Here is a 26,217-nt window from a genome sequence, read left to right on the forward strand (position 1 = left end):
AGTGTCAAACAGGCAAATGTGAAAAATAGTGACTGTAAAAAGGTCAGGTTAACTTAAAGCCCTGTTAACTCTGACACATCCTGTGGACTGAACAGCCAGGACATGTACACTGGTCACTATCACTGGTTCACAGCTCAGTGGGAAGTGACAGAGTGAATATCAGCACCTCCAAGTATTAGTCCATGGTTCTTGCCTGGAAAAGCGTGGAGTGCCATCTCTGGGTCAGGGTTGAGATCCTGCCCCAATTGAAGGAGTTGAAGTACATTGGGGTCGAATGAGTGAGGGATGGATGTAGAGCGACATTGTCAGGCGGGTTGGAGCGCCGTCTGCAGTAATGCATTTTATACTGAAGCATGACAACAGTTTTCTTAATTGTAATTAAACTGTATTTTTCCCCATTTTTTTATTACATTCCAAAAAATACTGCCTTAGACACAGTCAAATATTAAGGTTAGTGTACAATGACAATAAATGTATTCTTTCTGTGTTCTCTGTCCACTCTTTTTCTGAATTTTCAGAAACACTGCGAGCGACAGAAGTCTAGCCTTCGCGTACGCTTCAGGCCCTCTTTGTTTCAACATGTGGGCCTCCATTCTTCTCTGCCTGGAAAGATCCAAAAGCTCACTGTGAGTCCTGTTCCACCGCAGTCACTCAGTCACCATAGCCGTTCGTTGTAGCAAATGATGCTCTCTGCCTGCGTCTGCAGGACAAAGACTTCCTGAAGCCGCTTCTTCACAAGATGCATATTAACCCCCCTGCTGAGGTGTCCACCTCCATGAAGGTAGACTTCCTGCCAAGTTCATAGTATTGCCGCACTTTTAGAGTTGTTTAATAGTGTGTGTTGTCTGTTAGGTGTATCAAGGTCACACACTGGAGAAGACGTACCTTGGGGAGGATTTCTTCTGGGCCATCACTCCTAAAGCGGGAGATTACATGCTTTTCAAATTTGATAGACCTGTCAGTATAGAGAGGTAGGAAAAGGATTGGTTTTCTTGTTAGCTAGGTTAGGTTCTTAGCTCTCATACAGTATTTGCACGTACAAATGTACAGACTGTGAAAAAAGAACTAGCAGTCAACTCGCTTAAGTTTGGTTTTTTTGGGGTTTTTTTTTGCCTTGGGTTTTTTTGTGGGGGGTTTTCTGTGATACTGACACACATAGTTGGTATAGATCACATTGAGAAAGTACGAGCCAAAAATGAAACTTATTGCAAAAGAGGAAAAGGGGTAACCTACTTGGTACAAAATAAGCAGTCCAACTATTTCAGCACAAGTTACATCAAGCAGATACTCATGTACATGCAGTTATTACACCAACACGCCACTTATTTCCAGTAATACCTCTAAATCTGCACTAGGTGACCATATCAGACAACTTCATGTTTACTATCCACTATGTCTGAAAAGGGGACTAGTTTAGCTTGTTTTTTTATTACACTATTAGCACTTGTATGTATGACAGGTGACAAGTGTAACTTAGAATATTCCCTATTGAAGTAATAAAAGCTTCATGATGCTAACAGTTTGAGCCTATAACACATTACCAGTAATTCACTTTGCACGACATCCTATGGCTCATACACTCCTGATTTTAAGACCAGGTGAATTTTTTTAGGAATTTACCTTTTGCATTGTTGGAAATAGTGTAGTAGAAATATTGTATAATACCTGTATTCAAAAAAGGACTCAGGAATGAGTAGCAGCGCCATTCTCGTTAATTACCCCAAAGCATGTTTTCAGCTTTCTTGATGCCAGTGTTTCCAGGAGGCTAGTGGGAATGTTGCTCCAGGTGCTGACGATGGCTTCATGGAGCACTTCAACTGTCTGGAACTGATTTTTTTTTTTTGAAAACCTGGCTTGCTATCCATCCCCACGTGTTCTCAATTAGATTTAGATCAGGGGAACACGGAGCATGATCTAAAAGAGTGAGGTTACTCCTCTGGAAGAAGCCCTTTGGCAGGCAGGCGTTGTGAACTGCAGCGTTGTCCTTTTGAAAAATCCATTAATTACCACACAGACGAGGGCTTTCAGTCAGGAGGGATGCCCCTGGAAAAGCTCCACATAGCCAAGTGCCTTTTGACGCCCCTGCACAAACAAGTTCCATTGAAGGAAAAAGCACCCCAGATCATGATGGCGCCCCGTCCACTGTGCTGTGTGGAAAACATGTCAGTGGGATCAGTAACGTTGGAAGCCATCAGGACCGTTAAGGTTACATTTTTTCTAATCAGAGAAACCTTTCAAGGTCCCATGTTTGATGCCCTCATGCATTCCAAACATGCAATTTTTTGGTGTTGAAGGAAACCAGGTCTTTGAAGATGTTTTTTTTTTAAAAACCCTTCTCTCACGGATAACAACCTTTGCTTTTATGGACAGCCAATCGGAATCCTCCGACTCAGGGTCAGTGACTTTTTTTCCTTTCATAACCCTCAGGACCTTCAGAAGTTTCAAATGTCTCTCTGACTGTGTCCAACCTCAGCAGCAATGGCACGCTGTGAGAGGCCTTTGCCATCTAGAGATCATGACAGTGTGAATATCTGACAGAAGATGACATTGAATACACATTTTTGTGAAGATTTTGACTTTTAAAGACTGTGGTCTTGTTTGAAGCGCTACTAGGAACAGATCCAACAGTGCAAAATGTAAATTTTTCATTTTGTCATTTTTTTCAACTCACCTTAAAATCTGGACTTGATTGTTTTCAAATCACTTGACTTGAATATGAGGGCATGGAAATAAGTATGTATAAGTGCAATTTATTTATTTTTTAAACAATTATCTATGAATTTCAGTGTAAATTTGTATCCGTATGAGCATATTTTTTAATTGCTAGATGATTTTTATCGCAGGTTCCTGTTCCGTAGCGGTAATGTGGAGCACCCGGGGGACAAGATGCAAAACACCACAGTGGAAATACTGCCCGTCTCCGTAAGGACGCACACACACACACACACACATACACATCCATATACCAAATGAAAGTAATCATTAGATTACCCTGGTCTGGTTTCATTGAGCGATGCGGTATAATGATTTTAGTGTAAGCGTGGGACATCATTTGCGCTGCCCGAGGGGCCACCCCGCTCACATAGCCGGTCCACAAGACCATGTGACTCTTTGGCCGCCACTGCCGTTCAAATGACAAATCATTAACACTTGTGTTGACTCACTCAACTGTTGCATAATTTAACTTGGCCTTTTGTTAGGAGACTGGACTGCAGACCAAAGAGATGTACAAGAGAACTGAAGACCGCTTTTACAGGATCGGTGAGTGTATGCAATCACACAATCAGACACATGGATCACAGTTGGGGGCCAAATAGTACCTCCTGAATATGTTGGATTCTTTTTAAAAGGGTCACTCCACTTACAAGGTGGCTCCAACGAAACATTTTGACCACCACCACTTGTCCAAAGTACATTGATAACTAAATCATCTAGTATTGTGGTCGAATACTGTCCATTAGTCAAAAATATGCATGTTAAAGCTAATGGTACATATGTTTTGCCGCAATGAAGCATTTCCAGGAATAAAAGTATTTTACACTGGTCACTAGGTGTCAGTGAACGCCACAATCACCTGATTTGATTGCCGGAACAACAGGCTTTTATTGCAGGTTTGAACAAGACAATATAATCCCTGTCACTGTTGCGGCCGTTACCCACACAATGCTGAAACTCAGATCTTGACGTTACTTCCGGTCCGTCACTCAGCTCCCCCAAGGAACACATTTATACAGTATTAACACACACAAGCACAAGTCTTTTGTCTTAAAGGGCTTATTTACTGTTATTATATTGACTATATTGGGTAATACGAGTGTAAATGTGACTATAGGGATGTTATTTAATTTTAAGAGGGCTCTAATGTTAAAAATTGTATTTGAAAGATAACATGTTCTTTTAGAATGTTTTTAGAATATTCAATATTATAAAATATTGAATTTATAATTATGTGGCAAAAATTCACTTATTACAGCCGGAGTGAGAGAGTCTTTTACAAACTTAAATACAAATTTGTGGACGCTTAGAGATGTTCTCTTTATCTCTATCATAAACTTCAGCAGCAGGTACAACCTTCATGCCACACACTGGCCTGGCTCACGTTCTCTAATACACTCCTGGTTAAAAGTTTAAGACCAGTTGAAAAATATTGCCCTGAGGCTCTAAGGAATGGAGGAAAAAATGTTTTAAAATGTGAAAGAATGGGAGGTCCTTGAACGCATTGTTTGATTTTTGTGATTCCACTGTAAAAGGGTGGTATTGTCTTTTAAATAAATGCCTGTGATAACTGAATCAATCTCTCCCTTGCACATAGATAGACAAGTACATAGCTACAAGGGCAAAGGTGAACATTTACACTGCTCATGTGCAATGCATTTAAACACAGGTCATTTTGAGAAGGGTGTGGCCGAGGGGGCAGTCGCTCCCTCCTTCAATCCCATCCTGGCCTTGCGGTTATCTGTGATCAAAGACTCGGCTGTGTGGGCCATCATCAGTGAAGTAAGCAAACTGCAACATGTTATTGCTAATCTAGTCAAATGCTCAATAATATCTCCCTTGTGTTCGCCAGATCCATATAAAGAGGATAGCAGGCTGAATTGAATGGCTGCGCCCCTTGGGAGACCAAAAATCTGGAAAGACTGCGCACCAATGAAGCCTGCTAAGAGCTGCTCGTTTGAAGAACATCCGTTGTTTTTGTTTCTTGATTATCAGTCTTTACTTTCGGTCTCTGTCACTCTTGTGGTCTTACCTCCTATAGTGAGAATGTGAATACTACTGTCTACAAAAAAAACAGCTGCGTGAGCCGAAATCTGACCCACCCAGCAAGCAGCTTAGGAAAATTCATTCTTGATTTAATGACGATAAATCATGGCACCAGTCAGTCACCTGGACACTTGATGCTGCCAAATCTTTCCCTGTCTACTCAATGCTGCCACCCTAAGGCGAGCTGGGGACATTGCACTGTCACTAGCGCCAGCACTTGAGCCTGCCATCATTCTCCTGAGGTATAAACAAAAAAAGAGACAGGTTGAAGATTGTCACCAGCCCAAAACCACACGTGTTCTCTTTACCTATAAAAGAAATCTCACCAAGTTCCTCGAAAGCCCACCTAGAAAGATTTCTGCCACGTCTCTCTGATGATGGTCTGTGTATAGATGAAAACAAATCAGTTTTCAGAAGGAATATATTGATCTATGATTACAGATATGAAGGTGACTTTAATTTATTGGAAATAAATCCTTTAATTTGTACAAAAAGTAAATATATTTTTAATCTATTGAGATGTTTATGGTAGTGTTTTTGGTTTTATTGTGCACTGTCATGATTTTTGGGGGTGTTCTCTAACACCGCCCCCCATTTCTTTTCACTTTGTCAACTGCTCTCACGAATGCTAAATGATAGGAGGGGCTGGAATAGACTTATTTGAAAGTTTTGTGCGTCAAATGTGGAGAAATGTGCCTTATATCAGGTCCCCTCATTGTGTATCAGCTATTTCAATCACATTTGCCAATGCCTCACTTGCTGGAAATAGTATTATTATGATTATTATTATTACTACTACTATTGTTGTCAAAATAGACAGTTGAATCTGTGTCCGGATGTGACTCCAAATGTGAACTTGATATCACATTACAACTTAAACTGTTAGCTTTGCACTGCTTGTTTGTTACATCACCATCGTGACCATTCTTTTTGCACGGTACCAATGAGTTTAACGGCCACACTGGAAACTAAATCATGACATGACAATAAAATTTTTTTATGAGAATAACAAAGTAATGTAGTGGGACAGTCAAGTCACTTTTTTTTCAAGTTTTCCTCAGACAAAGAGTGAGAATGAAGAACTAACATTGAAGTAGGATTACAAAAAAGTCAGTTTTTCTTAGACTAAAATGGTTAAAATGTCAAGAAAAAAATCTGAGAAAAAATCTAAATTGTACTCCAAAAAGTCATAAATGTACAAGGGAAACATTGTATTCTAAGATATCTTGGAAAAATTAGAAACATTTGAATTCCTGTGTGGCCCTTACTACTTTGTACCGTTATTTTGCATCCTAATCCACATAAAAGACTGCACTCACATTTTTATTTTTTTTTTGGAATGGAATGTCATGACTACTGATCGTCATAGGAATGCACTTTTTTCCTCTCCTTTTTTTCTAAATAGGAATATATAAAAAGCAATGAGCATCTGTCTGTCAGCATCTTTCCACCTTACTTGATAGCTCTATTCACTTATTGTGGCTCTTTTTTTAATTCATGGCCGGTAGCGAAGTGCCTTTTTAATGGAACAGATGTTTTACATGCACATTTGTACATAAAAGAGTACCCGAGGAGTATTTTTTGTTGTTTCGCTGACCAGAGCAGCTAGGCTTCTTGATTAAACCATCTACATGCTTGAACTCTTGATACGGTGTGCTTACTCCAGAAGAAGATGACAGAGACTCCAACACTTACCCGGATTGTCTCTTTTACACCAAGTGAATGTTTATCAATGGACAACAGATAGAACCCCCCCCCCCCCCCCCCCCCCACCCAGTAAACGCATCAGTTTGTGTGCCTTCATGTCTTCATCTTGTACATGCGTATTGCCTGCCTCTGCTGATTTTGTTGGGACATCATTTTTTTTCATGGACATGTTTCAAATAAATCGTGAAAACAAAAAGTGCCATGCCATGATTCTGTTCTCAATACCATCCACATTCACTTTTCATTAAAGGACACATCCTGGCCATGACATAATTTCTTAATGAGATTCAGTATAAACATTTCAAACTTTACAAATTTAATTTAATTATCACAACTGTGCTGTGAAAATTAGGGATATCATTCACATAGTTCTAAATCCTTTTTATAGAGGGCACATTTTTCCTCAAAAATATTGCTTACATTCCAAAACAAATTTGACCTCAAGTTCCTGTGTTGTGGAGATATATTTTAAATGTACTGAAATTCTTAAATCAAACAGGTTCATTGTCAGGTATAGTATATACGAGGACTTTATTCTAGTGTAAATATGTAGTAAGTACTGTCTGAAACATTAAAAATGTAAACATGGCAGTGTAAAACAGCAGAACCATGGAATGATAGCATTATACAGGAATATTGAGATTATATTGAGATATTTACAATTGTTTTAAATTATAAGAAATCCTATTTTAATAGACTGATAAAAATATATACTAACTGCCTTGTAAAGCAGTAATAAATACGAAAGTAGACATCTAAACTACAAACGTTCCCAGAGTGCATTTCCGTTTGGGCTAGTACTTCCGGGTTCCCATCATGCAACGTTTCTTAAAAATGGCGTCCGAACTCTTTGATAGCAACAAATAAATGTGTGTTATTGCCACTAGCTTTTTTTAATTTTATTTATACACTGGTTAATTTATTACAATTAAATAACGTTGCACTTACCAGCAGTTTTCACTATGCCGAAATATTACGAAGATAAAGAGGAAGACAACACAGCATGTGCCGGTGTCAAGGAGGATTTTAAGTCATGTCTCCTTCAACACGACTGCGTCATTAAGGTAGAGTTTACCTGAATTTGTCGTGCTGTTGTCAAATGGCCAAATAAGTTTTATTTGTGTGTATATTTTATATTTTCTTAGGAGGGGAAGATGCCCAGTGAATGTCTGAAAGAAGGCCATTGCAAAGCCCTACAGACGTTGTTCTTTGAGTGCAAGAGATCCATGGTGAGTTAAGGAACTACTTTAATTCCCCAGGGGACAAATAGCTTTCGTTTAATTGACTCAAACTGTCCCATTAGAAAGGCATATGTTTGGTATGAAGCCCATTCTTATAATATTTTGGAAATGATAACCAACTCACAGTTCATCTTATCTTTATACAGCTTGACACAAGGTCAAGATTCAGAGGAAGAAAAGGATATTAAAGGCCCCAAATGACGTCACATGAAGTTGACCAACTGTTCTAGTGTGATTCACCTTCTTACTGAATCAAATGCACACATTGGGTAGAAAAAAAGGACTGTCAGATATTTAATAATACCCTGGATTCTAACATTGGCAGCAAATAAAGGGGGTGGGGGGGGGGCTATTCGTTGTGCTTAGCGATCTTACATCCTCGATTGTATTGGGAGAAATGATCAGTATGAACATATGAATGAGTGTTTTTGGAACGTGCTGAAGCTACACTTTACTTTAAAATAAATTATGCTGTTTTTTTTTTTTTATCAAGATTGTTGCGATTTTTTTTCCAAGACATTTTAAGTTGCCTGCCCAGAATTTAGTCAAAATAACCAGAATTCAATAACCTGAGCTGGACAAATGTATAAGTCTTGTTGTTTAGTAAACCCTCAATTAGATAATGTTACAAGCTTCACATTCACAGTTTCAGTATTTACAGGTCATCGAAGTAGTTGATAGTAGTTGCCAATAAAGATAATTACACATAATTCCTCAATGGTTGCCTCTGGTAAGGTGAGAGTTCATGACTCCACCATAAGAGAGACAACAAAAAGTTGCTGAACAAAAAGTACACTTAATTTTGCTAGAAAACATCTTGATCATCCCCAATATTTTGGGGGAAACATTCTGTGGTTTGACAAGACAAAAGTTAAACCTTTTGGAAGTTGTGTCCCATTAAATAACTAAGGGGAAACTACTATGGGACACGTTACACTTTGTTACTGCTGTAATATAAGGACAGAATATTTACTCATCTTGGGAATTAAATGTTTCCATGTACCGCCTGCATAGCCACTGCTCTATTTCAACGCCGCCATCATCATCTCCCCAAACTTCTCCATATCCACTTTCTTTATGATGAAAGCCTTGTGAGTCTTCTTTAGCACGCCTCTGGTATCCACCACCATCATGCCTCTTGTGTGCGTGCCCGTTAGCTCCACGCTAACCGCGTAGCAGTCACTTTCGGTGATGAAAGCATCGTCCACGGCTGCCGCCATGGCGTACGAGTCACAGGAGATGAAGCCGGTGCCGGCCACAAACTCCTTCTGGAAGCGCTCGCTGTGTGACGCCTCGATGCTGTGGCGGAAGATGCGCGCCATGAAGCGAGCTTTGTGCGTGTCCTGTGCCAACCAGGTGTCACAGAACTCCTGAGAAGACATTAAAAAGTCTTTAAAAAGACATGTTTCATTCCCAATTCCTTATTGATCCCTGTTTTGCAAGTTTTACCAAGTTTACCAGGACTAAGTATCACTGGTGGTAGATGGCAATTAAAAAATACAATATTTAAAAAAAACATAATGATAAAAATGCATTTATAGTGGAAGCTTGGTTAGCGCACACCCCAGTTAGTGTGTTTATCGGCTACATTTTGCCTTGGTTTGTGTATTAGCATATAATATGGTGCACATCTTGTTGTATTATTAATACATTGTATTCGTAATAGATTTAAAATCACAAAACATCCTTGTTAGCAGTCTATTATTTTGCTAATACATGGAAACAGGAAGCCGCCCGTTTATGATGTCATCAGCGGTTGACACTAACAGTACACCACAATTCTCAAAAATGATAATACAAAACATGTTTTTGTAGTTAAAATGCAAATGTTACATGCATTCATAAATGATGAATGAACATTTTAGGTTACTTTTACTTTGATGTGATTGTTGCCAAAGACACAATGTGGCAGCAAGATCAAACCAGACACCACATTGGTGTTTTGTTCAATATTGTTTCCCACCTTCATTATCAAATGCTGGTAATTACAATTTTCTTTGACTCCATTTGCAGTCAAAAGCAGATACTTCAGATAAACACTATTAAATTCAAGACATAACTCATTGCAAAACAGGAATGTGGTGTCTGTGTTAATCTCGCTGCCACATCAGCTGCAGGCTATTTATCCACTTTCTGAACAAATTTCTATATGACTCAATTTTTAGTTATGCCCTGTGTTGACTGTCCCCCCATTACTCCGGTGCATAAACCTTCAAACACGGCAAATGACCTTCAAAAATTGGCTAAATATTTTTAGACAGAAATGTTGTACAAGACGTAGAGTAAGCATCACTTTTCACTCTACTCTCTTAACCTTTAATATCGTCTCTCTAATGTGGTAAATAAGAACTTGTCCATCCTGTTACACCATTTTACTGTTAATATACTGTTAATTAGCCAACCTTCTCCAACTGTGAACCATGACCTCAGTTTTGGAACATATCGGCTTATACACCAACATTTTTACGGTACATGGTTTGACATGTAGCATGGAAGGCGGCTCACCCAGGAGAGTTTGCTGTAGCAAGTGAACTCCCAGCATGCCAAGTAGGTTGGACACTGGTAGTCACTCAGCACAATGTACGCTGCCTCTGGATCGGCTGCAAAGTTGAACTCGCCGCACACGGTGGTGTTCCCTCGAGCTGCGCAATAAGATGAAAAAAAAACATTGACACCTACTCGTTACCCATAAAAATCAGATTATCATTATTACAATATTGTGTATGTTGACGTTGACTTAAGTGAGCTTTGTTTTTTTGTTTTTTTAGTTATAGTAAGAACAACACTGTGTACCGGGACTTGATTAATTGGTTGACATAAGCAGGACCAACTTCACAGGGTTCCATTCCACTGTACTAACATTCCGTGTTGCCTCCCATGATGTAGAGTCCTCGCAGCTTGCTCGGCAAAGACGGGTCTATCCTCACAGCCAAAGCCAGGTTGGTGAGGGGCGCCGTGGCAACCAGAGATACCTATGAGTTACACGTCAAATCAAAGAAATGTTTCGAACTTTACTTTTGTAACCTGATAGACTTATATCATACACTACCATAAGCAACACTGGTCTATTAGCTAAATGCTTCCGGAACAAAAGTAGTCACATTTTTCTTGGTTTAGGTCACTAATAAAGAATAAGTCAGAAGATTGGCTATAGTTTCCAAGATACAGTATTGAGTCAAAATAGGACATTTATGCAAAATAAGGCAAAAACGGTAGTTTATCAGAACGTAATCTGAAAGCTTGTCTGCACATTCATTTTAATATGTCTAGAATTTCGACATAAACTCTTATGTTTTTATTTTCAGAAATCGCTATCCTGGAAGTGGATAAAATGCATGCATTTAGAGAAATTGGAATTTTGCAGATAATTATAAGCAGCAGGTGTCAAACCTAATGTCCTTGACTGCAATATATCACTGAAGATATGTAAACTTTTTGCATTCCCATCTACATTTCTTTTCATTGAACTGTGGAAAAGGAAGCGATGAGCATGCGGAACGATTCCACCAGGACATAGCAGCTATGGAGAAAAGATATCAGGGAATATGGAATCCATTTATGCTTGCTGACTACTGTTGGAATGTGGTCAGGGTGACTATGCTGCTGAGTATAAGAGACAATCCAAAAAGCGTCGTTCAGATACTGAATAAAGGGAACTTTGTTGTATTAAGTGATACTTTACTTTATTGCATAAACAGATGCTAATTTGATGTATAACAATAACACTAATAATATCTTGAATACACTAGCTAACCACCATTTCTTCAGTTACTCTTATCAAAATTAATTCGATTTAGCCACTTTTACCTGATGTGCAGATGTGCCAAAAATGTGTAGACCAGTGCAATTGATGAATGCCCATGGAATACATTGTGGTGATCAATTATAACAATTGTTGGGGTCTCCACACCTCTCCTGGGTTCTCTTTGACTATTCTGATCATAGCCGACACAGCGTCTTCCTGTTGCACCAGATCCACACCGGGAGCGTTTGGGTCCGGGGCGTCTCCAAGCCCATCCTGGCCGTGGAACTCTCCAGCGTTTATAGTGTTGCCAAGGAGGGGCTTAGCGGCACCTTTAAACACGGGAATCTAGCACAGGAAATTGTTGTTAAAAATGTTAAAAGTTAAAAGCAATGTTTTAAAGCGGAGGTGTCCAGAACTAAAAGATCAAAACAGCATCCTTTGATTTTTCAATATGTGAGTTGAAAAAGTTTGGGCTCACCTGTTTTAAAGTGTAATAAACTACTGACCAGATCTGCTGGGTTTAGTTATGTATGATTAAATTGAAAAAAATAATAATTTTACAACAAATAAATCAGTTTTGGTGTCTGACCCAGAAAATATCGTCAGGACAGCTAGCATAGAAAAGTGGATAAAAACGCAGAAGAAAAATTTATATTTTTAACACTGGGATTTCTGTAATGTTTTACTTTAAAATGTCAGCTAAAAAATACGTAAATAAATTGAAAACAAAACAAAAATGAAAACATGTTAAAAACTGTCTCTCTAGCCATAGGTTCCCTACCCCTGCACTATAAAAACAGATAACTGAGCGTCCCTGCATGTTGGACAAAAAACTCATTGTCCGACTATCCCTGAACGTCACATGATAGTAAAACATTCAATAAATTCCAACTAATTGTGCGACAGCCTGCACATACAAAAACAAAACATCATGTAAAGTTCAGCGTACTCACGTCGAGTCTATTACAAGCTTGCAGGACACGCAGCGTGTTCCTGCACACGTTCTCCACTGTGGTGTTTCCATGCACGCAGGTCACCCCCAGGAGGTCCACGTTCGGGGCTGCCAGAACCAACATGATACCCTGGGCGTCATCCACGCCGCAATCTGCATCGACCAATAGCTTCTTCCTCATTCTGAACCCCAAGGAGAGCAAATAATGGCTGATTTTAACAGGAAAGTACACTAATGACAGAGCTTTTATATGTTTCAGGGCTCACCAGCGTGGAAGGTACCTTACCTATTAAGTCTGAGAAGGATTACAGGTGCTCTTCGTCTCAAAGAGAGACTCAATATCTCAACGCCGTTCGCTACTATACAATAAAGTGCATAAAAAATCCACGCATCTTTTAATACACTAGTGAAATGAGGCTTACCGCCCGCTAAAGATAGTTGCATCCATAAAGAGGTCTTACTCTGTCACGTGAATCGGTCTAGTGACGTTTGCGTCTTTAAATAGTAGAAATCGGACAGAACTACTTATATTAAGAAAATCGTTTATAAATCTTCATAACAAACATATCAGTACTATGTTAATAGTTTGTGCAAGTATTAATGTTGACGATGCTATTATGGGGTACGGGAGTACAGCGCATCCTTTTATTATTACACGAGCTATGTATATAGTGGCGTCACTTCCGGGTCTGTGTTTTGAAAGAGACCGACGTGCGTGTTTTATTGAGGAAACAGAAACTAATAATTAACGAAAAACAAAGATTAATAGAATGTTGGTTGGTAAAATCTGGCTGTATGATTTTTTTTATTTTACTTTTCTCCCGTAGCCTGTGCAGGAGCTCACTGCTGAGTCTACCGGAATCGTGAGAGTGGCAGTTTGCTGTAAGCCGGACTGTATCAGCCCGAAACGTATTCAGTGTGAGCCCGGGGTAAGAGCTATTACAACAGTCTTCACGCAAGTACACAGAAGTTGAACAGATCTGAGGGTAGAGGCCTGACTAGTTACAATCTCCCACACTGAAGGTTGTGGGTTCAATGTCCTCTGCACTTGTGATCATGTTAATTATCCTTGGGTCATTTACCATTAAAGCCACACTTATTGAGAGCAGATAATCTTTTATTTTAGGTCCCATCCATCTCATGAACACCACTTTTCCACCTCTGTGTTTATGTAACATACGCAATAACAGTAGCTTTAATAATTAACATACATACAGACATAAATAGCTGTAAGCAAAATAACATTTGTAAAATAAAATTGGCAGTGTCTGTAAATATTGTACAGTAAGATACTGTACATGCTGTGAATACTATATATTAGCGCCCATTCGTACTTTTCTCTCTTCAAAGAAATCCCCATGCAGTTATAAACATTTTTCCTTTTTTTTTTAGTGCAACATTCTGCATATGATTCAAACAGATACGTACATGCTAATGCTAATCCCGCATTAATCAGAAGGCTTTTGTATGTTGCAACATAAAGAAATGCTCAACCCTATGCAGCTTTCTGTGTGGAATAACAAAATCAACTTCTCATTTAGCATACAAATGTATAACCAAGTGCTGTTGCATGTTGTAGAGCAGGGGCAGGCAAACTGCGGATCGCCACATCAGGCCCGCAAAACGTCTTAATTCAGGCAAATTCCTTGCATTTTTGCTAGATTGCAAAATATATTGATTAGGTCGTCAGAGTAAACAAAGAGGAGTTATCATGCTCTTGATATCTGGTGTTTTATTCTTCATTCATTTTCCAGGGGTACACCCTGGACTGGTCGCCAGCCAATCACAGGGCACATATAGACAAACAACCATTCACACTCACATTCATACCTATGGACAATTTGGAGTCACCAATTAACCGAGCATTTTTTAAATTAACCTAGCATGTGGGAGGAAGCCACATGTACCCGGCGAAAACCCACGCATGCACGGGGAGAACATGCAAACTCCACAGATGCCCGAGTGTAATGAATTAAAAGGTGAAAAATATCAACGTGGCCCCACACACCTTTCGATTTTTGTCGATTCTGACTTTTGGACACTCTTTAAGGGGTTGAGTGGGTTAAGAAATGAAGAGGATATTTGTACTTAGTTGCACATTAACACACAGCAGCACTTGTAACATTTTGTGTCGCTGACTCGCTTCATACTCTCATTTCCTGCCCTTTTACCAATAAAGAGAAATACATAATAGACTCATTGGCAGTTCTAGTATAACCGATAAGAGGCAAAACCACTATAAAACAACTTATAGTTATACTCGAACATAAATATATCTCCTTATCAGTGACTAAACACAACAACTGCTGCACGTTGTAGATGTTTTGTTTGTTGTTGCTTTTTTGTGTGTGTGTGTTGCAGGGTGCTCTCAGTCCTCTTTCGCTGTTCCAGTTAGGATTCCACTTTCCCGTACGTGCCCTCCGGAGGGCGATACTGTCTGGGAAAAGCCTTGAGCTGGAGCGAGTTAAAGGCATATTTACGACATCCCACGTTCTTCATGGTGTTCTCTCGTCTACAACCCTCACTGTGGGGAAGTCAAGAGGATGGCAAATGTGGCAGACATTAGGGAAAATGAATATTTTACCATGCACATTTGGTGATTAACCCACCTGCGCATGCAGTCCAAGGCCTGGTAGAAAACCTGTGGGGCCAGGGAATGCTCCTGCTGCAGGATTTGACACTGCTCCAGGGTCAGGGACATGGCCGTACGGTCCTTTGCGCTTTTGCAGCTGGTGAAACGCACGCCGTTCAAGCGTCGGCACGCCTTTTAAGAAGAAAATTAGAAGTAAGAGAAGTAAGTAACATATGTAATACTGTGACGCACACAGAACGATGAACAACACAGTGGCTGTCTCCTCTCCTTAGGTGCTCCTGTTCCGGTGATGATGCGTTCAAGGGGACTGGTAACTTTGAGTATGAGGGAATAGGCTTTCATACATCAACCAATCAGAGAACGGAAAAATGTCGCAGTCACTGTGGGCCAGCTAGCTGGCCTTAGCAGTGAATCTGAAATGTGCCAGAAAACAACCCCTTTGCTAACAGTGTGTGTATGACATGGGCCAGCACTACCGATTATGAAGGCCGTGGGCAGATTAAATTGACATGGCAACACATGGAAGCTGAAATCTGATTGGATAAAAAATTCCTTACGGAAGCAGTACAGCGAAAACACGCTACAAAATGTTATTAATAGACTATTGGAATGAAAGAGAAACAAAATCCACTCCACAGTGGACGAGTACATGCAGCCTGATAGAAAAAAATCCTGGATGATGGTATTTTTTTAGGAGCCGAGTAGAGTCTGAAAAAACCTGCAAACACAAGAGCGCACCTCAGCCGCCTGCCACAGAATCTCCACGTTCTTGCTCTTCTTGGCGTTGACGTTCTGGCTGAGCAGTTTGAGTAGATCGGGCAGACTGGTGTTGCTGCGAGAGCGAGGCAGACCTGAGACAACAACAACAGGAAATGTGAGTAAAATAAGACAACATTGGGTGACTCCTAACATCTACTGATGTTTTTTTTGACTCACAGTCCTCAGGCAGAACTTCTTTAAAGTGGTCATAGTACAAGCTGAGACGTGCTGTGCTCTCTATATTGATCACCTCCTGTAAAGATGTGTCTCCAAATCTGCACAAACACAGAAATAAGACAGGTATGTTTGTCTATGCAGCGAAAGTAAACCCATTAAAAAAAAAACATTATTAGAGCCCTATAGACATGAAATAACACCCCTATAGTCACCTTCACCTGTCTATGACCCAATATAGTAGATATAATAACTACAAAAAACCTGTTTACGACCTTCTAAATACACTTTTTGACATTATAAGAGCCCTCTAGACATGAAATAACACCCCTATAGTTACCTTTACGCTCCTATTACCCAATATAGTAGATCATAAAACATACATTTTTACCACCTTCTAATACACATGTTGACATTATTAGAGCCCTGTAGACATGAAATAACACCCCTATAATCACCTTTACCCGTCTATGACCCAATATAGTAGATATAATAACAGACAAAAAACCTGTTTACCACCTTCTAAATACACTTTTTGACATTAGAGCCCTCTAGACATTAAATAACACCCCTATAGTCACCTTTGCACTCCCATTACCCAATATAGTAGATCATAAAACATGGAAAACCTTTTTACCACTTTCTAATACACATGTTGACATTATTAGAGCCCTCTAGCCATGAAATAACACCTTTATGCTCCCATTTCCCAATATAGTAGATCATAAAACTTGGAAAACCTGTTTACCACCTTCTAAATAGACTTTTTGGCATTATTAGAGCCCCGCATACATGAAATAACACCCCTATAGTTACCTATACCCTCTTACCCTTTACCCCTCTTATTTAATAACACAAAAAAAGTTAATACTAAGCCAAAAACAATGAAAAAGTTGAGAAAAGTAGTTTGGTTTAAATGTAGAAATCTGTAGACCCCAAATATAAAGAGAACCCACGTTTCTGTCTTTTATTTGGGTCTATACATTAAAGGTTTATACTTTATTATTATTATTATTATCATGATTTAGTTTCAGGATCCGTGCTATTTTGGTTGTCCCTCCCTTCCATTCCCGTTACTTACTTCTCAGCCATCGTTTGTTGCTCGTTGATGCCCACGTTGAAGAGGACCGGCTGCACGCGTAGCAGCATCCCGTTCTGGATATCCCGTGGAAGAGTGTCAAATATTGCGCCCGGTATCGGTACCCGGACGTTAAAGCCGTTCCTGTTTCCTGTGATCACAGGTAGCATGTCGGGGCTGAAAGCTGTGCTTGCTTGCGTGATTTTAAAAGTGACGTTCCTCAGGTCGTTCACCCCCACACTCATATCCTCCAGCATAGCCAGCTCCTCACCTTTAGCCATCAAAGAGAATCATGTATCAATGATGGTGATGGTGATATGGCGCAATAAATGGTTTTTTACTCAAATTGTAGATATGCACACACACACACACACATTACCATAGGTGCTGAGTAAGCTCTCATACTGCACCAAGAGGCCGATGGTGTGGAGCTGCCTGAGGAAGCCTGAATCACAGAGGCTGTTCCTCAGCTTTAGAACAAAGCCACAGATCAGAGCTGTTAACTGAAAGCACACAAACACATCATCAGAATCAAAACCATCATCAAAGTCCAAATGCAGGTTGTGTGTGGACTGACTGTCTGGCAGAATACGACGTCACGGCGGTACTGCAGTGTCAGACTCATGGCAATGGTGGGGGCGCTGTCCTGCATCAGGAGGAACACCATGGCCTTCTTGGCCTTGTCGCTCATCAGTGAGGTGCAGTCGCTCAGCGTGGCCAGCAGAGGGTGCAGAGCCTCGCTCCACTCACCTGCAAGTAGGAGTCACTTCAAGTTGAAACTGCTAATTGTAGTAGATCAGCACAGTGTATCCCGCGAGGCAACTTCAAAATGTTTCTCATGTGTTTCAGTGAGAGTGTAATCACACTTAGAGTTAATAAATTAGTTTTATCAATGCAAAATGTCACAAATTTGTCAAAATTGAAGTACGAGATGAAACACATACAAACAGGAAATACCAACGGCATATCCGATTAAATTCTTACCTGGTGATTTCTTTTCCAACTCTGGACTGTTACCTAGCAGTGAGAGAGCGAGAAATATAAGACCAAAATATTGTCCACAGGATCCATGCCTGAATATAAACAGGAAGTCATCCATTTTGCTTTAAGCTTTAAGCAAGTTTTTTTTTTTAGCTATTTCCAGCACGTGGAATAAATTAAAACAGATCGTTTCACGGGAACTATGAAATCTAAATAAACACAGCTGGATAGGTGCAGATTCTGGAAGAACTATAAAGCTTTGCGTGCTGGTTATTATGTGTAGCTGCTCTACAGGAGTCCACAACTCAATACAAAGGGCCAAAAAATGAGCATAAATAGGTCCCCTTTAAAATCTCCTGTCTCATTCTCAGCGACCCGGTCTTGTGTGTCATCATCTGAGTGTGCAAATAACTGTGAGGTCACCCATATCTTATTTTTTCCTCATTTATCATGAATAGATTAGTTTTATGTTTGTGTTTACCTTTCTTGGTGTTTTTGGGCTCCTCGCTGGCCAGAGCGAACACATCATCAGAGCTGCTGTCGCTCTGCAGCTGGTCTCTCTGCAGCAATCTGTCCACCTTCTGGATCACACACTCTAGACTCTTGTCGACATTTAGCCACACCTTTTTCTGCTCACATACACATATTTGTCATTAATTCTCCATGAAGGCATGTAGTGTACAAAGAGTCGACAGTGGACTTTTTCATACCCACTCCTCTTCATGTAAGTCGGCCTGCAGGGAGGCACGCTTGCTTTTACTCCCTTCGCCGTACTCAGGGGGAGTGGCGTGGCGGGAGGGTGAGATATCGGCTCGCAACGGGGACGTCGGGTGGTGGGAGGGCGAACGGGATGGCGAGCGGGAGGAAGAGGACGGGGACGGTGTGCCTCGCAGGGCGGGATCCGGGCGGGCAGCAGCCAGGGCGATGATGGCGGAGGATAAGAGCTTGGAGTCGCACACGCTCACTAACTGACGAGTCTAAAAGAGGCCAGACAGTAGATTTATTATTTAACATTTTCAAAAACATATTTTTATAAATAGTAGAATATAAGTACTATAACCCGCGAGGAAGTTACACTAAATTAAAAAAGTCATAAATAAATCCATATGACATAATATTATCTCTAATAATAATAAAAAAATCTAAATTTATGACATTAGTGAAGCTAACACATGATTGCATTTCCCTATAGTATATCATTCTTCTTCTCACCTTCTCTTTGAGTATGGCCAAGGTTCTCTCCAGAGCGTTAGCCGAGCGCTCCTTGGCCGTTCGAGCCAGCCGCTCGATGTAGTAGCACACTTGCGTCTTTAGCGTATTAATTTGTCCAATCAGCTCCTTCGCTCTGACCACATCCTGCGGCTGGTACACCATTGCTCTTGAGCCTGCAGAGCTTTATATATTTAAAAAAAAAGTGGGGTTTAATTTGTGGCATAAATAACAAAAATGTATCAGTTACTCTGACCTCTCCTCCTCGTAAGTGCTGATGGTGCAAAAAAAAAGAGAGAGAGGGGCATTTTATCGGTAATGAATCATGGTGCACCAGAAAATAAATACGTTCTACTTACTGCTTTCTGGCTTCTTCAAGATTGTGCAGCAGTTTGCGCAGGCCGCAGCCTTTAAAGCCTTGATGATGTGCTGCAGGAGCACCAATGGTCACCACGTCGTATGTGTGGTCTGATCAAATAGCACATGTTAGAAAATAATAACCATAACAAAGGCAGGACTTCCTTATAAGAGGTGTAACGGTACGTCACAATCATGGTTCGGTTTGTACTCCACCTCGGTTTTAAGGTCACGGTTAGGTCACTTCAAAACAAGAAAAATGCCAAATCACCGCAGATACTGACTGATTTTCGAACCGTAACACCTCTACTAGCTAATGTAGTGTTAAGGCAAGACCAAGTTACCGTAGCCGGTCTCTCCTTGAACTCTCATTCTCTGTATGTGCAGGTTTGTCGGGATAAACTCCAACTTTCTCTCCGCTTTTAGTGTGCTAGATTTAAACGAAGGACCTGAAATTAAACAAAACCACATAAACATGTGTAAATTAGCTATCCATTCATCTTCTGTGCTGATTATCCTCACCAGTGCCAAAGGGGGTCAATCACAGGCACATACAATCATCCATCCATACTTACATTCACACCTATGGACTATTTACAGTTGCCAATGAACCTAACATGCTATGTATTTGTAGTTGTTAAACTTGTGGTTCTGACCTTTGTACTCATGCAGGTCACTAATGGTCTCCTGGTAGGTGAGGATGATGGTCTGGTACTGTGTTATGATTTGCCTTCGGAGGTTCTCCCAGCATGGAGACAGCTCACCCAGTTCTTCCAGCTCACACACCCTAAAAGTATGTAGTGTGTTTACAATCAAGCCAACTCCTATCCAGCACAATACATCATGTTATGGATCTATTTTCTCAACGCTGACCACTCATGATGCGTCAACTTGTGTTGACCACACAGTAACTACGTACAGGAGACTGACCAGTTAATTGAAGAGAGGCCTTAATTAGAACATCTACGGAGCTTTTAGCCCAAAACGCGATAAATGAGTAAGAATAACCTGCTTTTTGTTTTGGGGCGATTTTAGAAACACATGCAAAGTTTGCTTGCCTGACGGCGTCTTCCTCCAGCAACAGCTTGACAAACTGTCGAGGGATATGCAGCGACAGGACGCTCTCAGCCATCTGCTCCAGAACCCGAAGATGGTTTCCATCCGTGATGGGGAAACGATAAGTCTGCGACATGACTCCCCCAAAGACTGAAACACAAGTAGAAACATACTTGTATGGCTCAGTAAGATAACTTAGACAGACGTCCAGTCGCTGTGTGATGAAACGTACCAGCCTTCAGTAGGGGGTCTTTACACAATGACGAAGACTTGGACTTGATGCCTTTGGATTCAGTTAAACTTTCATCCACAGGAAGAACCATCTGAAACCCCGCCCCATGATCATGCCTTGGTTACTTTTTTACTGCTTTGTCTTGACCTTGTCTGGAAGTGAACTAGGGATTACCAACTCAACCCACCCTTCCATTAATGGTGTCTCCTCGCTGTAGTCTTGCAATGGGAGCTCTCTGCTCGCGTTTCTCCTCAATCTGCCAAGCGATCACCGTGATGTTTCCCACACTCTCGTTTTCAGCCGACCTGGGGTCAAACAGGAAGTAAATTCAATGATGAACCGGAGGTGTCTTTTGAGGAGGAAGGTGATCTACCTAAGAGTCAGGTGCAGGCGGTGGTGTTTGTCTTGTAGGAGCTCCTTCAAGGAAAACATGGCCGAGCCTAGCATGTACATCTGTTTCAGACAAAGACACAATAAGGTTATGCAGGATTTCGTAGAGAATGAGTCAGTTCTGGATGTGACTTACCGTGCCCTGGGAGCGATCCTTAACATCATAAACCGACAGCTTGACCTGGGTCTGCTGCGTGATCAGAGAGTCCTGAAAGAAGGCCACGCTGCTCAAGAAGATGGGGTTACTGGTGCCCTGCAGGCAAGATGGAGGAAAGTCTAAGTTGGTTCGGTCTCTTATGGCAAACCTTAAGGATTACTAGGTACCGTACCTCAATGATTTCAGTTTGAGAGTGTTTGGTCCAGAAGGCCTGAGGGGGTGTGGTGCAACTCACAGCCACAAAGCTGCTGGGTTTACGGTCCACAGTAGCTGTGACCAGCTCACTGCAGACTGGAAAAAACAGGAAATCGAACTCGGTAAGATTGCTGGCCTTTCGAATATGATGCTTTTAGATGTTGGGCCACTTCTCAAGATTCTATCAAATACCAAGGTCCACATCCATATCTTCTGGTCTACGAGTTCTTTGATCAAAGACTCAAAATAGTCCAAGGTCATCAGTTCCAACACAAATGTCTTATGTGAGTTCCTGGTTACATGGGTCATTTGGTCCAAATTTGGTTTCATATGCAAAGTCTGGGTCTAAACTATTTTGCATGTTGGACTTACCCAAACTGAACTCTAAGACAGGTTCATCTGGATCCTGACTGTTTCCTGTAGAACACAAACAATAAGAAGCTCTATTAGAATACCGTTTCATCATCACAGGAGGAAAGTGGTTACCACGGCTACAGTCACTGTGGTTACCTGACAGGGCCAGCCCCATCATCTCCGCTGAGAGATCAAACGTGTTGGCCCGGTACACTGACCACGGCCTGTGACGGGGGCTGCGCTCTTTCCCTGACATGGAGGGGTCACGGCGTGGCTGAGGATGCATTTTTTTAAAAATTGATTTCTTTATGGAACCGACGTCAACCGGACCCTGAATCTTGTAATATGTGCGTCTCGATCTCAGCTGTCACGCATGAGTCACTAATGGAAGGAAATGAAGAATTAGTCCACTGTCACCATGGGAACAGATGAGACAGGCCAGACGGCAAACGATGCTGACGTAATTCCCGCACACAGCTGGCTGTATTTTCATTGATGCAATTAGCGGCTTGCATGCCTCTGTTAACGTGCTAATGTAGGCAGTGACAAACGGCTAAATATACACCTGCTAGCTGCTACCTGAGGATGCTTCTCCTGCACACTTTTAATTGGCCCTGGAAGGCTTACAATGGCTTGTCATAAAAGTACTGTTTCTGTACTATACCACATGGACACAAGTATTTAGGCTACCCGTAATTAAATAATCAATAAAAAAGTCTCAAAATTTTACCCATCACTTTTAAATTGACGTGTATTCATTCATTCATTTTCTACCACTTTTCCTCATGAGGGTCACGGGGGGTGCTGGAGCCTATCCCAGCTGTCTTCGGGTGTGAGGCGGGGTACACCCTGGACTGGTCGCCAGCCAATCACAGGGCACATATAGACAAACAACCATTCACACTCACATTCATACCTATGGACAATTTGGAGTGGCCAATTAACCTAGCATGTTTTTGGAATGTGGGAGGAAAACCGGAGTACCCGGAGAAAACCCACGCATGCACGGGGAGAACATGCAAACTCCACACAGAGATGGCCGAAGGTGGAATTGAACCCTGGTCTTCTAGCTGTGAGGTCTGCGCGCTAAGCACTAGACCACCGTGCTGCCCTTGATGTATATTATTATTGTTGTTATTATATGTTACAAAATACATACAAATAAAAACATCATGGTAGGGTATCGGGTAGCATGGTTGTATTTAATATTTTGTACAGTAACTGTTAAAGTAGGAAATAACATATACAGTACTACAAAATAATAGAAATATAAAACAAAAATAAGAAACACTTTAATAGAATTGTACAGTTAAAATAACAAATCATAATCATTTATTGTATTGGTATAATAAATACATTAAATACATAAATACAAAAATACAATTAAGATTTTATGGGCAAAGTGTAAAGACTGTAAATAAAGTATGGTATATATAGATGTATTATGGTATTATTAGGGACTATGGAGCCAGTCGGTCATGTGATGCCGCACTAACAAAAAAGGAAAGAACTGTGTATTCAAGCGTAAGACGCTCCACCATGGCGCTCTATTTTTACACAAGAGTCTGTTTTGACGTAACCCCCCCCCCCAATCTAATACATGCTGCACAGTCACAGATGACTAATACGTCACGCTCGGGTGTGTGCCTGAGGCGCGGTGGGAAGCTCTGTGGGAGAAGCACGGTGGGTTTGGTGCAATGACACAGGTGGTCACAGATCATTGTCATGGCGACATGACTACATGCGCTTAACAGTGGTCGTCATCATCATCACTGACTACATGTGGCGTGCTTCTTCATCTTTGAGCTCATTAAAAACCAACATACACTGCTTACAAATAGAGCTGTACTCCTGACTCATCTGAGTTTATCCGAGAGGAGACTGAGGGCAGCATAAAAACGGGCTGTTGCAGCAAAGTGCAGATTGTGAAGTGTAATAGATTATGACATGTGTATCTTATCAGATATCATAACTCACATCCGCTGATGGGGTAAATTTGCATGTTGTCAGAAGATGGCTAAAATATGCTGCGCTCTTTTTTTCAGGCCTATTATAAAACATGCACATGCTAATGGCCGGTGAGTGCATGTGTTCATTTGCAGAGCTCACAGCTGGAAGCCTGCAGATGCTGTCAGAAGCAGCTGGGCCTCCTTATCGCTTCAACAAAACTACGGCTTTTAAACCGAAAATGTTCAGTCGCCTTCTTTGCCCACATTCTTCTTCTCAATGTACCCGCCTGTGTCTCTCCTTGCTATCATATATTGATGGACTCAACACACCCTGGGCATGAGACATTTAAATGCCTCTTTGTCACATGGGAAGAGGAGAAGGAAGAGGATGTGCAAAGCAATCAATTCCTAAGAGAACATGTCACACGTCATCAGTGTCATAAAATAGGAGGAAGCGCTATTGGTCCTGATGCTGCATTATTATCTTGCAGATGTAACCCACATTACTGTACCTTTTAAGGGGTCAAATGCAAATAACATGATGCAATATGGCTTTTAAAATGTGTTTTTAAAATTTTTTTTGCAATAAATACATTTGTTTTATTATTATTATTATTATATGACATTGTTTGAAAACATATTAAATGCATTCAATAATTTGAAAGACCAAACATGTATAGTAACATAATTTAAAGTAACGTATCGAGTGTATAATAATAAATAATAATAATTAAACAATAATAATAGTAAAAAAAACTAAGGTTTTATTGCCATGAATAATAATTTATGCATGATTTATTATATGATTTTTTAAAATTCTATTTGAAAAAGAAAGTATAAATATATAGTATAAATAATTTGTATAAATAAAATAAATGAAAATATATTGAATATGTTTAAAGACAGCAAAGACGGTTAGCGCGCAGGCCACACAGCTAGGAAACCCGAGTTCGATTCCACCCTCGGTCATCTCTGTGTGGAGTTTGCATGTTCTCCCGTGCATGCGTGGGTTTCCTCCCACATTCCAAAAACATGCTAGGTTAATTGGGGACTCCAAATTGTCCATAGGTATGAATGTGAGTGTGAATGGTTGTTTGTCTATAGGATAGGCTGGGATAGGCTCCAGCACCGGTTAAGGATAAGCGGTAGAAAATGAATGAATTAATGTTTAAAGACTAAACACTTACAAATATATAGGTTATGTATTATTTTGAATAGTAAACAAAATGGTACTAGCTAACCTAGCTAGCTAAGCATTGAGGTGGTACCCAAACACTATACAACTGTTTACTCCACTCTTGACTTACCTTGGAGCCAATAATCAATTATCCTCATGACATCAGAGTTAAAGTCTCCTATTAAACAACTTATGCATCACACAGATTTTAAATATGTCAAGGCAAGCTTTTTTTTTGCACGTTCTCCTCAAACGCCTCACATCCGGTTGTCAATGTGCAGTGGCTCCAATAAAAACATCGTATTCCTCCTCATAATCCACAACCAATGGCCTGTATTTTAATCCCTCGTGAAACATGCTGTCATCCCGTCTGTTTACGTGCACTGCATGTGTAGTGGTTGCACGACGCCATCAGACACACAACACCATCATATACATTTGCGTCATAATGTCTAATGATGCTGAGTGGTGCATTTAAAAAAACAGGATGAAAGGAGGAAGGGTGGGCACGAGATGACAACAAAACACACACATCGACATTATTATTGATAACAAATCCTTGCTGCTATGTGTGCTCCACATCATCACCCAAAGCATTCTATGTTTAGAAAGTGAAATATGGAAATTAGAACCACAAACCTTCTGTAGAAGAAAGAATAAGACGTCTTGTCTTCTTGATGCTGCTCTCATCCTGCTCGACGTCTGCGGGAGACTCGCCCTGACTCACTCTGACACGCTGTACTCACGCCGTATGTCCACTAGAGGGCGACAAATGCATGAAAGATTGCCATTAGCCTGGAAATAAACCATCCAAATAACATCATTGATATTGTTATTATTATTATTGTTGTTGTTGGTGCAGCATTTATACAACGTAGATATGATACAAATTATTTTGAATTAATACAATCAAGTCAAATTTTTTTTAAATAAACTATTTAAGAAAGAGCAAATGTAACAAATGCTTAGCTTTTAAAAAATTTATTTGTCTGAAAATATATATAATTGTTTTAATGTAATTATATACAATAAATATTCGATAACTTGTAAAACAAATATTATTGTTCAAAACACAGGCTATATATTATAATATATGAAACTTACATTTGAAAATCAACATATAATTAACTGTTGGACAAAAGATTGTAAA

The 26,217-nt window shown here is 40.4% G+C and overlaps 4 protein-coding genes and 1 long non-coding RNA gene across 5 annotated transcripts in view; 3 read left to right on the top strand and 2 right to left on the bottom strand.

The window, feature by feature from the left end:
• mgat4a (alpha-1,3-mannosyl-glycoprotein 4-beta-N-acetylglucosaminyltransferase A) overlaps positions 1-7,169 on the top strand; it is a 29,525-nt gene extending 22,356 nt beyond the window's left edge. Inside the window, exons 10-16 of the mRNA XM_058082504.2 lie at positions 519-626; positions 707-781; positions 853-971; positions 2,844-2,922; positions 3,201-3,261; positions 4,385-4,497; positions 4,568-7,169. Coding sequence (XP_057938487.1) covers positions 519-626; positions 707-781; positions 853-971; positions 2,844-2,922; positions 3,201-3,261; positions 4,385-4,497; positions 4,568-4,594 — 582 coding nt within the window. The 3' untranslated portion in view covers positions 4,595-7,169. The remainder of the gene's footprint in view (positions 1-518; positions 627-706; positions 782-852; positions 972-2,843; positions 2,923-3,200; positions 3,262-4,384; positions 4,498-4,567) is intronic.
• Positions 7,170-7,283: 114 nt separating this feature from the next.
• coa5 (cytochrome C oxidase assembly factor 5) lies at positions 7,284-8,041 on the top strand. Its single transcript, XM_058082440.2, has 3 exons — positions 7,284-7,532; positions 7,614-7,697; positions 7,856-8,041. Exons 1-3 carry the CDS (start codon positions 7,431-7,433, stop codon positions 7,895-7,897), a joined length of 228 nt encoding a protein of 75 aa, XP_057938423.1. The 5' UTR covers positions 7,284-7,430; the 3' UTR covers positions 7,898-8,041.
• On the bottom strand, positions 8,034-12,862 carry LOC131135995 (inosine-uridine preferring nucleoside hydrolase). The gene is made up of 6 exons (XM_058082438.2): positions 12,693-12,862; positions 12,408-12,588; positions 11,620-11,799; positions 10,570-10,681; positions 10,215-10,351; positions 8,034-9,079 (listed from the first exon to the last, which is right to left on the bottom strand). Exons 1-6 carry the CDS (start codon positions 12,848-12,850, stop codon positions 8,732-8,734), a joined length of 1,116 nt encoding a protein of 371 aa, XP_057938421.2. The 5' UTR covers positions 12,851-12,862; the 3' UTR covers positions 8,034-8,731.
• A 649-nt stretch (positions 12,863-13,511) lies between these two features.
• On the bottom strand, positions 13,512-25,819 carry inpp4aa (inositol polyphosphate-4-phosphatase type I Aa). The gene is made up of 24 exons (XM_058082437.2): positions 25,707-25,819; positions 22,098-22,322; positions 21,960-22,004; positions 21,565-21,683; positions 21,372-21,488; positions 21,219-21,298; positions 21,033-21,150; positions 20,846-20,936; positions 20,616-20,763; positions 20,214-20,344; positions 19,902-20,006; positions 19,560-19,668; positions 19,457-19,474; positions 19,204-19,384; positions 18,702-18,968; positions 18,473-18,620; positions 17,995-18,027; positions 17,588-17,760; positions 17,390-17,513; positions 17,014-17,281; positions 15,936-16,033; positions 15,738-15,850; positions 15,016-15,170; positions 13,512-14,930 (listed from the first exon to the last, which is right to left on the bottom strand). Exons 2-24 carry the CDS (start codon positions 22,225-22,227, stop codon positions 14,798-14,800), a joined length of 2,904 nt encoding a protein of 967 aa, XP_057938420.2. The 5' UTR covers positions 22,228-22,322; positions 25,707-25,819; the 3' UTR covers positions 13,512-14,797.
• On the top strand, positions 15,595-18,088 carry LOC131135997 (uncharacterized). Its single transcript, XR_009131680.2, has 3 exons — positions 15,595-15,873; positions 15,938-16,058; positions 17,598-18,088. It is a non-coding gene; the product is annotated as an uncharacterized LOC131135997 (long non-coding RNA).
• Positions 25,820-26,217: the final 398 nt, after the last annotated feature.

The sequence above is a fragment of the Doryrhamphus excisus genome, linkage group LG12 (assembly GCF_037039965.1).
Source record: "Doryrhamphus excisus strain RoL-2023G ecotype Guam linkage group LG12, RoL_Dexc_Guam_v1.1, whole genome shotgun sequence".
NCBI lineage: Eukaryota > Metazoa > Chordata > Actinopteri > Syngnathiformes > Syngnathidae > Doryrhamphus > Doryrhamphus excisus.